The 16,731-nt window shown below is 45.9% G+C and overlaps 1 protein-coding gene across 3 annotated transcripts; it reads right to left on the minus strand.

Annotated features, from left to right (window-relative positions):
- Nucleotides 1-1,646: 1,646 nt before the first annotated feature.
- On the minus strand, nucleotides 1,647-10,408 carry LOC125428653 (zinc finger protein 436-like). 3 transcript variants are annotated; one of them, XM_048489134.1, is made up of 4 exons: nucleotides 10,278-10,408; nucleotides 7,434-8,157; nucleotides 6,870-6,990; nucleotides 1,647-3,880 (listed from the first exon to the last, which is right to left on the minus strand). In XM_048489134.1, exons 2-4 carry the CDS (start codon nucleotides 8,079-8,081, stop codon nucleotides 2,781-2,783), a joined length of 1,869 nt encoding a protein of 622 aa, XP_048345091.1. In that variant the 5' UTR covers nucleotides 8,082-8,157; nucleotides 10,278-10,408; the 3' UTR covers nucleotides 1,647-2,780. The 3 variants fall into 3 exon arrangements, with proteins under 3 accessions (XP_048345091.1, XP_048345090.1, XP_048345088.1); XM_048489133.1 differs by having other exon boundaries at nucleotides 1,647-3,877; nucleotides 7,356-8,157; XM_048489131.1 differs by having other exon boundaries at nucleotides 7,356-8,157.
- Nucleotides 10,409-16,731: the final 6,323 nt, after the last annotated feature.

Here is a 16,731-nt window from a genome sequence, read left to right on the forward strand (position 1 = left end):
CAACCTGCGGCTCTCCAGATGTTCATGGACTGCAAATCCCATCAGCCCCTGCCAATATGGCCAATTGGCCATGCTGGCCAGAAGGAAGCTGATAAGAGTATGAAGTCCATGTGAACATCCTGGAGAGCCACCAGGTTCAGGAACCTCTAACAGCTAAATGTCTCAACTGATCCAGCCTGCCCTGTTTCTGGACGTTCAACAAAGGTTTTGATTTACAGAGTCCAGGTAGGAATTCTTGGGCTAGAGAGGGAAACCTAATCTCCTGATGAAGATCTACCTGCAGTTCCAGGGGCTGGATCCAGAGTTGTCAACCTGGAGTTTGGAGTAGGGAGGGGGCTTGTCTGACCGCCCCCTTCCCAGCCCTACTCTCCATGCAGGACCCTGAGAGGCACCCTTGCGGGGTGGCCTAACCTGAAGGACTTGTCCCCTCCTTTGCCCTTCAGATCTTTACCTTTCTATGCGCACACATACCCCAGTCCATCTGGGCCTAAATCCCAAAAGAAGGAAGTTGGAAAACGTTAGTGTTTCTCTCCTCCCTTTGCGGGACAAGCAACTCTTATCAACTTCTTCCACCCTTTACCAACCATTGAGGCAGAGAGATTACAGTTGCTCTTATTTTAATGAATGTGGTTTCATGGAGAATTACAAGCCGAGATGAATAGATCTGAATCTGAATCTTCCTTGTTACAGAATCAAGGTACATTAATTTACTATCCATATATGACTGAAAATAATAATTTTATCCCTAGTTATGGTTTTTAAAATTGAGAAAATCCTTAGGCTATAACATTGAGCTGGAAGTCTGGTCTTCCTTTTCAATCTCAAATTTAAGGAGACTATCAATAAGATGTATCAGTAGGACCTTTCCTCTGTGAGGGTTGCAGGAATTGGCGACCCCTGATTTATACAGTGTTGCAGTGTTCTGTCCTATGTGAGTTCTTTGAGCTAATATATTTATATTTATTTTATTCTTTTTAAATTCTGCCCTTCCCATTGTGGACTTGGGGGGTGGCTACCAACATTTAAAATTCCATTTTACAATGAAACACGGAATCGAACCATACCAATGGCATTGAACCATACAGAACCAATCACCAAGGAAAAAAGAGGGTGGATCAGATGGTAAGGAGGCCAGGATGTAACCAAACGCTGTTTCAGCCATATGCCTGGTAGAACAGCTCTGTCTTATTGGCCCTGCAGAACTACATCAGATCATGCAGATCTTTGGTCTCACTGGACACAGCATTCCACCAAGTTGGTTCCAAGGCTAAAAAGGACAACTTTTGAGCTAGGAACTACCAGAATATTTTCATTTGCTGCTTGCAGTTATCTTTGGGGGTATACCGAGAAAGACAATCACTCAGGTATTCTTTCCCCACCCTGAATATACATAGGATTTCTCTCTTGAGTGAATTATTTGGTGCTCATAAGGTATATTTTCTTTATTTCTGTGGGAGGTTTCTTTGACACTTCTTCAGAATCCTTACATCTAAAATAACGTTACCAATATTTTTTTTAAAAAAAAACAAGGAATGGAAACAAGCTCCAGGACATATGAAGATTGTAAAACTAAAGTGATCCATGAAGTAGACCTCACACTAGAAGTAACCAATAAAAACATCTGAAAAGATAACCCCCACTCAAAGTGTGGGTTGAAAAAACAATTTATTTATTTATTTATTTAAAATATTTCTGTGCTGCCTTTCCACCTGATCAGGGTCCTTGTGGCAGTGAACACAAAAACATTTGACCAGTTGAAAATACTTAAATTATAAAACAATTCAACAAAAACACACAAACAACACCAGGACCAGAAAGAAGGAACAATAATCACTACTGTTAGGATACGATTTGGCTTGGAGCCTAGAAGACATTCAAGCAGATAGCAGGTGAGTTTCAAGGGGAGTGCATTCTGAGGGACCACCAGAGAAAACACCCTGCCCTTAGTTTCCACCTGCTTCATTTGCGAAAGTGAAGCACATCTTCACAGGTGGGCTTGAGTCCCAGGGGGTGTCAAATGCATTTGTTCTGAGGACCAGATATGACTTGGTCAGGCCAGGCTAGGGGGTAGGTGGCCTCTACAGCTGATGATCAGCACTGGGGAAGATGGTCGGCACTGTGGGGGAGGGAACTACCTCAGCTGGTGAGCCTTCAGTGGGGTGGTTGTGTGCTCGCCAGGTCAGATTGGGAGGTCCAATAAACCCTCTAATAGGGCTGGATCCAGTCCCTGGGCTTTATATAAGACACCACTGTGATAGACAGTACTGTGGTAGGTAGAAGTCCAGGTAGAAGCAGAAGAAGTAGAAAAGTAAAAGAAGAAGAGGAGGAGGAGACGAAGAAGTTTGGAATGGGGAAACAAACCCGGTTCTCCAGTTTAGAGTCCACCACTCTTAACTACTACACCACATTGGCCTCAAGCTACCAAAGGCCTTAAAAGTAAAAACCAGCACTATGAATTGTCTTCAGAAACAGATGGGCAGTCAGTACAGCTCTTCCAGCATGGAGCTGTTTCCAACTCTGCAATCAATCCCTCACAAATCAATCCCGTCCCCTTTTGATCCAGCTGAAGTTGACACACTGTTTCCAAAGGTATTCCCATGTACAGTCTATTAAAATAATTGGATGTGATCAGAGCATGGATCACTGTGGCCTCATCATGCTTTCTGAGGAATGGCTGCAACTGGTTTATCAGCCAATGTTGATTAAAGGTACTACATGATATGAGGGACACCTGAGTCACCAATTCTGATTTAGCAGAAAAGCCCTTGTAAACTGAGTAGCTACATAGCTTTTGGAATGTGGATTTGTCGATGCCGCTGAAGGCGAGAGCGGAAACTGAATCTCTTTCCACATACAGGGCACTCATAAGGTTTCTCCCCTGTATGGATTCGGTGATGCTTTTGCAGGTAGGATGAATGGCTAAACCTCTTTCCACACTCCGAGCATTTGTAAGGTCTCTCTCCCGTGTGGACTCTCTGATGCACAGTGAGGCCTATGAGATGACAGAAGGCCTTTCCACACTCTGAGCACTGGTATGGTTTCTCAACTGTGTGGATTGTCTGATGCCGCTGAAGGTGGGTACTGAAGCTAAATCTCTGTCCACACTCAGAGCACTCGTAAGGTTTCTCTCCTGTGTGGATTCTTTGATGCTGTCGCAGGGATGATGCCCGAGTAAACTTCTTCCCACACTCTGTGCATTGAAATGGTTTTTCCCCTGTATGGAGTGTCTGGTGCTGCTGAAGGTGTGATGCTCTTCTAAACCTGTTACCACACACTGAACATTGATGCCGCCTCTCTACTGTGTGTTTTCTTTGCTGTGCAGTAAGGTTACTGAAGTTTTTTTCAACCTCTGAACATTGAAACAGGTTATCTGTGTGGATTATTTGATGCTTGTGACGATGTGATCTTCCACTGTGCCTGTTTTCATACTCTGCAATTTTTTTTGGCTCTTCCCTTATGTGAATTCTTTGATGGGATGTGAGGGTTGTTCTCCGACTGAAGCTCTCTCCACACACTGAGCAATTATATGGTTTTTCTATTAAGTGAATTGGTTGATATAAAATAAAGTTCATGCTCTGACTGATGCTCTTTCCAAACTCCATGGCTTCATTTTGATTTTCCCCTGTTTCGATTTTTAGGTCAGCATGGTTGCCTTTGATCCTTCTTGTTTGGGTTGTCCTTTCTTCTTGTACTGGGATTTCCTGGATGTCCTGTTCTTGGCAAGGGATGGGGTTATCTTCCTTCCCCACCATGTGGCTTTTCTCCTGCCTCTCTTGTTCATCTCGATTGCTGAAGTTTCCCTTAATGTCTTCATTCTTGTACGCTTCCAAAAACAGCACCTGAAGGCCCCCATCATTTCCATTTTCCTGTATATCACCTACTTGAAAAAAAACAGAGACATCCATTTACCACCCTGGCAAGAAACCTGTTCTCAAACTGACCCCTCCTAACTAATCTGTGCATATTTGGTTTCCTTTGTCAGAACCTGTTTCCAGCCTCAAGTGTGGCTGGTTCCACCTTTTGCCCAGTCAGGCCCTAGGATGTACATTCTTTCACCCCCTTCTTCTCACTTAAATGGGAATGTATATGTAACTCTTTGGTATTCATGACTGAGAACCAAATGTTATTATAAATTGCAGCCTCATCAAGACCTCCCTGTTCCTCCACATGACTGGCAGGCTATAATCTAGAAAACTGGGTCTGATTCCCTGCTCCTCCACATAAAGCCTGCTGGGTGACCTTGAGCTAGCTGCAGTCCTCTCAGAACTCTCTCAGGCCTACCTACCTCACAAGGTGCCTGCTGTGGAGAGAGTAAGAGATTGTCATTGGAAGCCACTTTAAGATTCCTTAAGGTAGAGAAAAATGGGGTATATAAGCAACTCTTCCTTCTATACGGTGTTTGGTGGGGTGGACTATTGGTCCTACAGCTGTTATGACTTATGATCATTGTAGGTGTGGCTACCTGCAAGCCTAGAAGCCTAGAAGAAATATGTGGTTTGGTAAGCTGACTCCATGGCATCATGTCTCGGCTGAGCTCCTTCCCCAAACTTTGCTCTTTCGAGGGATGTACAGGAATTCCTCAAACTGAAACTGGAAGTCTAAACTGCAAACCTCTTTATAAACAAAGCAACTCACATTAAAGTCTTAATCTTCTGGCCCTTTTCATTGCAAAATCCTGAATGATCATCTTCAAAGACAATTTCTCTTGCAGAGAAACCTTGCTGGTATAGAAAAGTTGGAGCAACCGCTAGTGTTGAAAAAGCACTCTTTCTCCCTCTCCCAAAATGCTAGAACTCAAGGGCATCCCATAAAGCTGATGGGCAGCAGATCCAAAATGGACAAAAAAACCCACCCCTTCTTTATCCAACGAGTGATTAAAATGTGGAATTCACTACTGGAAAAGGTAGCGATAGACACAGACACAACTGGCTTTCAAAGGGGATTAGACAGATTTATGGAGGTAAAGCCTATCAGTGGCTACTAGCCATTGTGACTAAAGGAAACCTTCCAGGTTTTGAGGCAGCAAACCTCAGCCTTGGCCTCTAGGCCCTGCTTTTGTCCCTCCAGAGGAACTGGGTGGCTACCATAAGACTAGATGGACTAGATCAGGGGTGGCCAACCTATGGTTCTCCAGATATTCATGGACTACAATTCCCATCATCCCCTGCCAGCATGGCCAATTGGGCTGATGGGAATTGTGGTCCATGAACATCTGGAGCACCATAGGTTGGCCACCCCTAGACTAGATGGACCACTGGTCTGATCTAGCAGGGCTCTTCTTATGTTCTTATGTGTATTTTACCTGCTTTTAGTTCTCTTCCTTATACTTCTGGTTGCCTGATTTGAATTTACAGCCAGAAATGGCAGTTTAGTATACACAGGGGTGCTAGGTCATACTGACATCTATTTTAGGTCTCTAAATACAACTGTCAGCTCTGCCACCCTTACTGTCCTTGAGAATCAATGGCCCTCTCTCCTGTTTACTAGATATAAGGAACTCTGGGACTAGTTGTTCTCAAGAGAGCAAGTCACAAAGGGAAGCCGAGCCTCTCTGCCCCTCAACCACACAAGCACATCTGTCTGCTTAAAGAAGGGCTCACAGGGGACTGTGTGTTGGTGGAAAATACTCCAGATCAGTGGTGGGATTCAGCAGGTTCGCACCACTTCGGCAGAACCGGTTGTTAAAATGGTGCTTGTAAACAACCAGTTGTTAAATTATTTGAATCCCACCACTGCTCCAGATGTTCTGAAATGTCTGCATCATATGCAAGTTCACTTCTGAGCATACATTAAGGTGTTGGTTTTGATCAAGAGTAAGATCTTTTCTGTGGTAGCTCCAAAGTGAGGGACTTCACTTCCGATGAGAAGTTTTCCTGTCACTTTTTCTACTTTACACTGTTTTGTAGTTCGAATTTTGAGAAACACCTTGTGATTTTTTTAAAATCAAAAGACAAGCTAGGAACCTGCCATGTGAAAGCCCTGTTGCTGCTGAACCATATTGGAAGCTGAAGCACTACCAAGAAAATTACAGGTGTTTGTCTCCACATAGAAACCTCCTGTGTCAATCTTCTTGGCTTTCCCTCTGCTTTGCACCTATTCACCAATTTGGGTCCCTGTCCAGACACTGTGGCCTGGACTGCCGAGGCCAAAGATCTAGTGCCTTGGTTGCCAGGAAACCCCATAGTGGGGACTGTGATTGCAGGAATCTCAGGCAACATTGTCAGATTGCAGAAAATTTCACTCCCTCCCATTAAAAAAAAAACTTTAAAAAAATCTTTTGCTGCAAATCTGGCTCAGTGTCATGATCATCCCCACTTGCCATTGCATCTCTCTTGGAAATTGGTCATCAGGGCAGGTGAGGTGACAGGACATAGGGATGCTGTGGGATATAATGATACTTGCAATATTGGCTATGCTTAGTTCTGGCAATAGAAGCTCGTTTCCTGATGCTCGTCCATAATAAGGAAGTCACCTGAAACCAGAGCCTTGTTATTGAACAATCTGGGGTGCAACAATTGAACTAAGCATAGCCAATATTGCAAACATCATTGCACTCCACGTCACCCCTGCATCCTGTTACCCTGCCCCACTGACCAGCTCTCAAGGGGGAATGGCATCTCTCCAGTTCCATGGTGTGCTGGAAGGAGAAACAGCCTTCCCCCACTAGGGTCAAAACAACCTACATTCCACACTACTGAGAGAGATGCAATAGCAGGTGGCTAACGAACTGATAACAGGTCTGAGAAAAGGAAAGGAGGGGGTCTGTACAGAAGCAGGTGCCCAGGTCCTGGGTGGGAGGTGACATATGGCTGAATCAAAAAGGGACTGATCATGACACTCAGCCCCAAAAGGCTTCCCTCTCTCCTTACCAGCCAGGCTGGGCTGTCTATCCTCCTCTTCCTTGACAGCCATCAAGGGATGTTTCTGCTCACTCTCAGACGGAGCCTTGACTGCCTTAGAGATGCTCCCAGCTGCCACCTCCAAGGGGACCTGCAGGGGTAGAGAGGGACCCTTTCAGGGCAGACCGACAGAACTGGATGGTGGGAGAGAGAAAGAGAAGGGTTCTGCTCCCTGCCCCAAGCTTAGCAGGCCCACTGTTGTGTGAAAAGGAGAAACCAGGACAGGGGTTCTTCAATTAATATAACTTTTGAGGAATACCTTTTGGGGCCAGAATTGTAAAACCAAATTAAAATATAAGGGGTGTGCAGCCAGCCTAATCCACAAGCAAATGACAAAGAGACTGTAGCATCACTCTATCGCTTCCCCTTCTCTTCCCTGATATGGACAGAGATCTCAGATCCTGCTCCACCCTCGGTCCTCCCGTGCTCAGGACCCACCCAGCACAAGGGCCTCACCTGCTTCTTCTGCCTTGAGAGGAACTCCTCGGCCAGCGCCACCGCCTGGGAGCAGCTCTCGGGTCTGCTGTGCCTCACCTGGCTTTGGATCTCTGGGGGCAGGATGCTCAGCAGCTGCTCTAGGATCAAGAGCTCCAGGATCTGCTCCTTGCTGTGATTCTCCACTCTCAGCCACCCACGGCACATTTTCTGCAGTCGGCTGTAGGCCCCTCTTGGCCCCTCAGCCTCCTGGTAGCAGAAACGCCTGAACTGTTGGCGCTGCTTTTCCCGACTCAAGGCGTCGCCTTGGAAGATGGCCGCCTTCACCTTCCCGTAATCCTCTCTGTCTGTGACACCCAGATCGTTAAAGGCCTGCTCAGCTTCTCCGTTGAGGGCTGGCAGAAGTCGGGTCACCCACTCTTCCTTTGGCCACTGGCAGGCTTCAGCCACTTGCTCAAAGGAGGCCAGAAAGTCCTTGGCATTCTCCCACGGGGAAGGTTTCTCTGGCAAGTGTGGGATTCCCCACCCAGTTTGAGGATTTTCCACTGTCCTGAGGAACTCCTGCCACTGGGCTTCCCACTGGGCAAGGGAAAGGGAACTTTCCGGTAACTGCTGATGCATGGGGTCTTCTGGTCTCCTTTGAAGGATTTCCCCAATACTTCCAGCCTGAAGAACTTGTGGGGGTTTTGCTGTCCTCTCTGGTACCTCCCCTGTAGTACCCCCCCTGCTTTTCCACTGCATTTTCATATTGGGTGATCACTTGGTGGTGCTTTTCCTATGGAGAACTGTGGGAATGAATCAGTGTTCTAGATTCAACTTCTCCCTGCAAAAAACAGACAGAAAATGAACGTCAGAATTGTCATTCTGGATCAGACCAAAGACCCATCATGTCCAGCATTTTGTTCACACAGTAGCTGACCAGCTGTCTCTAGGAAGCCCACAAACAGGATGACTGTAACTGCATCCTCCTCCCTGTGCTTCTCAGCAACGGGTGCAGAAAGGTTTATTGCTTCCCTAACTGGGGAGAGTAAACATTCATCATGACCAGTAGCCACTGACAGTCCCGCCTTCTATGAATTTGTCCGCTCCCCTTTTAAAACCTTCCATATTTGTGGCCATCATTGCGTTCTTTGGCAGTGAGTGCCACAATTTAACTAAACACTGTGTGAAGAAGTACTTCCTTTTATCTGTCCTGAATATCCCACCGTTCAGCTTCAGTGGATGACAGCGCGTTCTGGTACCATGGGACAACAAAAAAAACTTCTCCCAGTCTATTCTCTCCACACCATGCATAATTTTATAGACCTCTATCATTTCTCCCCTTAACTTGCTTTGTTCCCTAGCTGAACATTCCAGAATGTGTATTGTCCAGTCACTGTGTCCAGGCACTGGACACAGTAACAGACTTCTCTCTGTGATTCACCTCTGAAGATTCCAGCCACAGATGCAGGCGAAACATTAGGAACAAGATCTACCAGACCACGGCCACACAGCCTGGAAAACCCACATCAACCAATTCCAAAATGTTTTCAACTGATCATCTCATAGGGCAGCTCCTGGTGTTCCCAGATCATTTTTGGTTGCTCTTTCTGCACCTGTTCAAGCTTGATCCTTTCTTCAGTGCAATGATCAGAACAGTACACAATACTCCAAGTATGGTCTCACCATGGATTTTCACCAAGGCAATATAATAGCAGCATTTTATTCTCTATTCCTTGACTAATTATGGTCAACATGGATCTCACCTTTTTCACAGCTGCTGTGCTCTGAGCGGACATTTTCATCCAGCTATCCACTACCACCCCAAGATCCTTTTCATTGTCTGTCACTGGCAGCTCAGATCCCATCAGTGTATATATGAAGGTGAGACTGTTTGCCCAAATATGCATCAGTTTACACTTGCTCACACCGAATCCTGTTTGTCATTTGAAAGCCCATTTCCCCAGTTTGGAGAGATCCTTTTGGAGCTCTTTGCAATATATTATTGCCTTAACTATCCTAAATAATCCACAAACGTGGCCCCCTTCTACACACCAGAGGTCATTTATGAACAAGCTGAAAAGCACCAGTCCCAGTACAGATCTTTGAGGGATCCCTCTGCTTACATAAGTGACCATTTATTCCTACTCTCTGCTTTCTCAGCTAATTTCCTTCCTCCGCTTATCCCATGCTTCTAAAGTTAGTCAGAAGTCTTCTGAAAGTCTACCAGATGAGTCCTATCCACATGTTTATTGACACTCCCAAAGACTCTAAAAGGTTACTGAGCCATGTGGGTTCTTATTCAACAGGGCTTGCTCTTCTCTATGCTTGAGAAATTTATCTTTAATAATGCTTTCTATCAATTTACCAGGGACAGACACTAAGCTAATGGCTTACCATTTCCTCCATTGTGAGCACTGCCCATTTATTCCTTACTTTCTGCTTTCTGTTTTTTAGCCAGCTCTCAATCAATAGGAGGAGTTGCCCTCTTATCCCATGATAGCTCAAACATATTATTCCCTCTCCCCTGCCTGGACTCCACAGGGCATTCCCTTCACTTTTGGTCAGTAAAAGTGAGCATCTAAAAATTTCAGGCGCTCTCCTCTCTGTGTCACCAGCTGTGCTCCTCACATCAGTTCAATGCCCTCCCATGAGTCATGACACACCAAATCCTGCGCCTACCCCCAGACGCCCTTTAGCACGGTTTCGATCTGTAGGGATCTGTAAAGATCTGTAGGGATCTGTAGGGATCCGCAGGGGGAACTGTGCTCGGACTGGAGGGAAACCCAAACCCGCTCCTGATCCTTGCTGGAAATCCAGTTCCAGGGGCCGGATCCAGAGCTGGAAAACCTCCCAGGGAGGGACCAGAGAAGGGACCAGCCTGACCTCCTTCCCGGCCCTGCTCGGGGAATCCCCGCGCAGCCCTGCCCGCTCTCTCCCCCTCCCCCCCCCCCCGCTCTTTACCCTTCCAGGAATCCCCCTGGTTCGATCCAGTCTGAGCCCTCCAGCTCTCCCGAAGCAAATCCGGATTCCAAAAGGAGGAAGCTGGAGGACCTGAGTGTTTCTCCCCTCCCTGTACATCCAGGCCAGGAAACACCGCTCTGTTGCTTTAACCCTTTCCATTGCTCGCAGGAAGAAAAACAACAACAATAACCCTCGTTTTAACGAATAAGGCTCTTATTTATAAGCGAGCCATCCCGCTCGCCAAAACCCAAACAGACTGTCATTGCATGTGTAACCTCAGCTTGTGGGTTCTGTGGGGCAGTACTTGGAATGAGTTGCAACAACAATTTTTAAACAACAAAATGGTTTACTTTTCTTTACAATTAACACTTTTAAAACATCAACATTTAACGTTACAATTCAAGGTCCTGTTCAGGTTGCATTTCAAGTCCTTCTATTTACAGTCTACTGATATTAAGCCAAGTCCAAATCTTCTTCGCCAAGTTGGCTGCAGCTCCTGAAGACTCCAAGGGCTTGATGAACAGGATTTGCAACATGAGTGAAGGTCTTCCAGGAGAACTCTCTACCCATTACAAACTACAAAAGAAACTCCTGAAGGCTCAATAAACTCCAACATTTACAACACAGCAAAACAACAACTACCTTCCCAGTAGTTCCCAACAATATTGAAATTTCATTCTAACAAGGGTGTTGGGGCTTTATAGAAATCAAGGTCCGAGTCTGGTAGCCTTGCTTCTTCTGCAAAAGAGCTCTTGCAGCCTCTCTGCTGCTCCGAGTCTCCACCCCTTACTGGGTCAACCCATTCTGGGCCAACCCATTCTGGGCATGGGGGTTACACATGCGCTTGAGTGATGTGCTCCATTTACTTCTCGCCTTTCTCCTCGGTGCGGAACCGAAGTCCCAGCATTCTTCTCACTATCCTAACCTTCTGTTTACCCTCACAACAGCCCTGTGAGGTAGATGAGTGATGGGATTTGGCAAGTGCCAGTCACACAATCCAGTAATGACGGAGTTAATTGTTGCATGCTAATTAGTTAGTGAGGTCAGAAGTCAGTGACCAGGTAATTGATACCTATTTGGTTGGGTGGGCTACATGCAGGTCTGCAGGTAGGCTTTAGATGTATCTGCTTTGTGTTGCACTCTGCACATGGTCAGTTCAGTCAGTCCATAGCTTAGTAGCCATGTAATAGTCTAAGCAAGCTGGCTGTTGGTGCTAGCTAGTGAGAAAGATGTTTATTGTTTTTCTTCCAAGTTCCCCTTCCCTGTAGTAAGTAAAGTTTATTGCAGTAAAGCAACTGGTTTCTGCCTCATTATTGCATTAACTCTGCTAATTAAGTATTTGTCCACACGGCAATGAGGCAGAGTGTGTGACTGGCCCAAGGTCACGAAGTAAATTTCCATGGCAGAATACGGATTTAAACCTGGGTCTGTCAGATCTTGGTCGGGAACTCTAACCACTACACCACACAGGGGACGTTCCTAAAATCTAGCGCACACACCCCTGCTGTCTTATCTGCTTTTTTCTCAGCTTTTCATGTTTCCACTGCAAATACTGAAACTCATCTGACCCAGGACGTTCAGATTCTGTTTGTTTTTGTCCCCGCAAATCTCACCATCGTCATGAAACTGGTGGCCAGTTCTAAGACACACTTTATTTAATGATCAGTCCTGAATGCGACAAAATGACAGTCTTGTCTTCCAATACAAATATCACGGGCTTTGGACACTGAATGCCATGTTTTAATTTTCTTCTGGCACTGCAACTCCCACTCTACTTTTGATGCCAGGAGCCAGTTTTGAGGCTCAGCTGTATTTGCGTATGAATTAATCCTGCTGCAGTCAATTGTGGAAATGGGTTGAGGGGATAGGAGATAACCTGTCCAAGGATGCTCCTGTTCCCTACATTTGGGACACAGCAACTCCCATTATGATCCTGCTGGTGGCCAGTTTTGAGATTTCTACCTTTATTTTTGGATGAGTTCTATCTGCTACAGGTGGGTGGATAGGCAGATCTTTTCATTATTATAGACTGGCAGTGTGTCTCCTCACCTCACTGCTGATATTCAATGGTGGTGTGAATAGTGAATGAGCAGCTCTGCCTGGAGTTGCCATCCTCCAGGTGGGGCCTGGATATCTCCTAGAATTGCAAGAGATCTCTATACTACACAAATCAGTCCCGTGGGAGAAAATGGTTGTTTTAGAGGGCGGACTCTATGGTATAATTCCCCACTGAAGTCTCTTTCCTCCCCAGGTCCTATCCTCTGTAGGTTCCACCCTCAACTCTCTTGAGAAATTTCCCAGCCTGAAGTTGACAGAGAGCAGCAGTGGCGTAGGAGGTTAAGAGCTCATGTATCTAATCTGGAGGAACCGGGTTTGATTCCCAGCTCTGCCACAGGCTGTGGAGGGCTTATCACAGAATTCAGATTAGCCTGTGCACTCCCACACACGCCAGCTGGGTGACCTTGGGCTAGTCACAGCTTCTCGGAGCTCTCTCAGCCCCACCTACCTCACAGGGTGTTTGTTGTGAGTGGGGAAGGGAAAGGAGATTGTAAGCCCCTTTGAGTCTCCTGCAGGAGAGAAAGGGCCGGGGGATATAAATCCAAACTCTTCTTCCTCTTCTTCTTCCTAGTTCTGCATGAACAGTGTTAAAGAACACCCCACACACATTTTTGTCACTGTGGTGATCCAAAGTGGTTATATTGTTCTTTTCTCCATTTCATCCTCACAACAACCCTGTGAGGGTAGTCTAGGCTGAGGATGTGTGCCTGGGCAAGGTCAGCCACCATCTTTCAAAGGCAAAGTGGAGATTTGAATCCCAACGTCCCAATGGCAATAGGCTAGAGAACTTTTAAAAGCGGATTAGACAGTAGGGTTGCCAACCTCTAGGTGAGGCCTGGAGATCCCCCAAGATTACAACTGATCTCCAGATGACACAGATCAGTTCCCCTGGAGAAAATAGGTTCTTTGGTGGGTTGACCGTATAAAATTATGCCACGCTCTGGTCTCATCCCTTCCCAAATCCTACTTAGCTCTGCTCCCTGACAAAAAGAGGTGCAGCAATAATGTATGGAGTAATTGCCTCTGAAAGCATCCTTTCCTATCAAAATATCAGCCAGGAATCCACAAGCCTTTTAAACCTGTGAGCACCTTTGGAATTCTGACACAAAATGGCTGCTGCAGGAAATGCAGTCAACCACAAAACGGCCAGTGGCCACCCCTGGAGTAAAGCCACATGCGCACAGGAAGTCTAATTGCAAGGCAAGAAGAAGGATAATTTTAAAATACATATAATGAGAAAGAGGAATGAGAGAATAAAACCAGACTGGTGAGGGAGCTGCTGCTGAAAATTTTTAAAATCTGTCCAGCCAGTCAGATCTCCAATGGTCAATCAGAAAGTCTCCTCTGCAAGAGCCCCACTGGCCAAAAAGTGAAAGCAGGTGCCATGGTTACCACAGGTACCATGTTGGGGACCTCTGCTTGATTCTGGATTTCTGGCACAGTCATTGTAGAGGGCCAGAATTCAGCATCACTCCCAGGCAGTATGGGATAGAGGCTTTTCCTTGCTCTCTGGATCCTTCTGGTTTCTGCTCTTCCATCTCCTTCTCATAGTCTCTGACTGTGGAAAGATGTCCTTTGCTATGAAGAGGGAAAAGTTTTAAAAAGTTAGAAACAAACTGAACGAGAACAGAGTTACATCACCAACCCTAGTCAAGAAACCCCTATGGATTGCCCTCTTGCAGTGGTTCTCAACCTTCCTAATGCCACGACCCTTTAATACAGTTCCTCATGTTGTGGTGACCCCCAACCCTAACATTTATTCATTTTACAGATGGAGAACACTGATGCAGAGACTCTGAGGCGACCCCTGTGGAAGGGTCGTTCGACCCCCAAAGGGGTCGCGACCCACAGGTTGAGAACCACTGCCCTAGCGGATCAGAAGGAGCATCCTTGTAGTTGGTGCATCAGGATTAATGTGCTACAGTGGTCAAGAGCAGTGGACTCTAATCTGGTGAACTGGGTTTGTTTCCCCGCTTCTACATATGAAGCCTGCTGGGTGACCTTCAGCTAGTCACAGTTCTCTCAGAACTCTCTCAGCCCCACCTACCACACAAGGTGTCTGTTATGGAGAGAGGAAGGGAAGGAGTTTCTAAGCTGCTTTGAGACTCCTTACAGGAGGGAAAAGTGAGGTATAAATTCAAACTATTCTTCTTCTATATTATGTATCAAATTTGTAAAGATATGCCTGCTTGGTCCTTCAGGTAAGCAAAAATAGCTCTGTACAACCAGCCAGTAGTGGGGAAAGGGAGAAGGGTATCAGACCTCTCTAGGTCAGGGCATTGAGGCCAGTGGGATGAACTGGAGAGTGGAAGGGGAGTGAATCCCAAGGGAACCGTATGTGTGCGTGTGGGGGGGGGGGGGAAGGTGGAGAGAAGCACCAATCAAAATCCTTGGCATGTGGGCAGCTGATAGGCAAGAATGACTCCTCCCATGTGATCACACCTTTCTGGACTTTCCTATGACCACCATTGGTGAGAATTTTTATATATAAAGTTCAGAACCCGAAGGTCTGCCAAAGCATCTAACAAATTGAAAGACACATAAAAATATAACCCTTTAAAACTAGTTAAAACCAACACACGCACGCACCCCCCACACACACATGATAGCAGCACTACCGTCTTCCAAGATCTAAAGTTATCCTCCAATGACTTACTTGTCAGTAAATATTTCCTGGATCTGGCTGCACATCCCTTATCATTTTAGACTTGCAGACAGTTTTAGGCAGGACTTATTTTGGGTTGGTCCTCAGGTGTACTGAGTACCAGCACCTTTTGGAGGGTGCTCTACCAAGCCCTGAGGGGAACTGGTAGAAAACACTGCAGCTTTATATATGAGTGTGGACACTTGTTCCTTAACAATAAGAAACATGGTCAAAAGGGTCCCCTTTATGCCTGGGGCCCAGTTTTGAGTAGTTTTGGTTGAAGGAAACGCCAACTGTTCAGGGCCAGGTCAGGATCAAGCAGAGCACTTTTCCATGGACTTATAGTGGGCTGCCAAAGGGGCAGCTTGGAAGACGCTTTTCTGTGTGAATCTAGCTCTCTCGGCTGTGTGAATCTAGCTCTCTCACCATCTAGTGTGAATTTCTTGCTCTCTCGGCTTTCTGTGGCATCATGCCGTTCAGCCCGAGCCAGGACTGCGTCTGTACCACTGGGCTTGATTGCCAGTCGACTATTACAATTCCTCCACAGTCAATAATATATTTTCACTCAAGCAATCCAAATGAAGTAGAGATTGGTACTTCTTTGTTATTCCTATTAAATTCTATGCATTCCACAGTTTTCTCCCATGCTCTTTCAGGCTCAAAAAGCTTCTCTTCATTGTTCAATAGTGTTCATTGTCAAATGTTGTAAAAGTGTAAAATTAAAGACAGTTATCAAGACAAACATATCTTCTGCCATTAGATGGCACTGCAGGATTACTTTTTAAAGAAAGCTGCCTAATGCGTATTCCATTGGGCAAAAGGGTCCACATCCACACGATTTCCTCCTGGAATTGGCCATCTTCTGTGATTTCTAAATTCAAAATCTTTGGGGAAAGCACATTCTTTTCACTTTGTGGACAAGAAGATGCGGTTTTTCAGGTCCTGCCCACGCTGGGGCTGCGTTCCTTGCTGCCCCTCTCTACACTAAAGCTTTTTAAAACCAGCAGTCGTTGAAATGGTCTATTACTTTAGAGTTGACTTCATAAAACTGTCCCGGAACTTAAGCTGCTACATCTCACTGTCCACTTCTCTCTCTCCCCCAGCTCCTTGGAAGAAGGGCAGGGTTTTGAAAAAACTACAGAATAACACAAAAAGATTTTTTAAAAGTTATATTCAAAGCCACAACATTTCCCTTGTGGTGCTATGGGAAGACAGGGGGCAGGGGCTGTGAGGAGAAACTACTCTCCAATTTACTGCCAGACACTCCTATGAGGAGGATTCACCAGTGGACAGTTCCTTGAGGCAAATGTCTCATCAAGGACTGTCAGCTTGGGACGTGGCAGTTTTGCCTTCCAAGGAGTTTGCTGAGCAGCAAGCACACACTTTCTCCTCAATTGTATTTTGTGGGAAAGTTCCTCTGCCCCAGTTGGTTGCCTCTTGCTTGCAACATCTCTGGCCAGCAGAATCCCTTGAAGAACTGCAGCTCTTCACCTCTCTGCTTTAAGGTTCCCTTGCGCAAATCCCCCCTTCAAGCCCCAACCAAAAATCCCTTCAAGCTACAGTAAAAAAGGCTTACTTTATAGCACCAGTGAAGTCCTGAAAGGAAAAACAACAACGCAGAAATCAATGCTGGTGTCAAGTTATCAGCTTAACAGTATTATTCTGAAATGCAATGCAAGGAAAATTACTGAGGGGTTGTTTAGAGACTACAGTGCATTATGACAGCATATGTAAGAAAGACCTATGACAATG

This window comes from Sphaerodactylus townsendi, linkage group LG03, assembly GCF_021028975.2.
Source record: "Sphaerodactylus townsendi isolate TG3544 linkage group LG03, MPM_Stown_v2.3, whole genome shotgun sequence".
In the NCBI taxonomy this organism is placed as follows: Eukaryota; Metazoa; Chordata; class Lepidosauria; order Squamata; family Sphaerodactylidae; genus Sphaerodactylus; species Sphaerodactylus townsendi.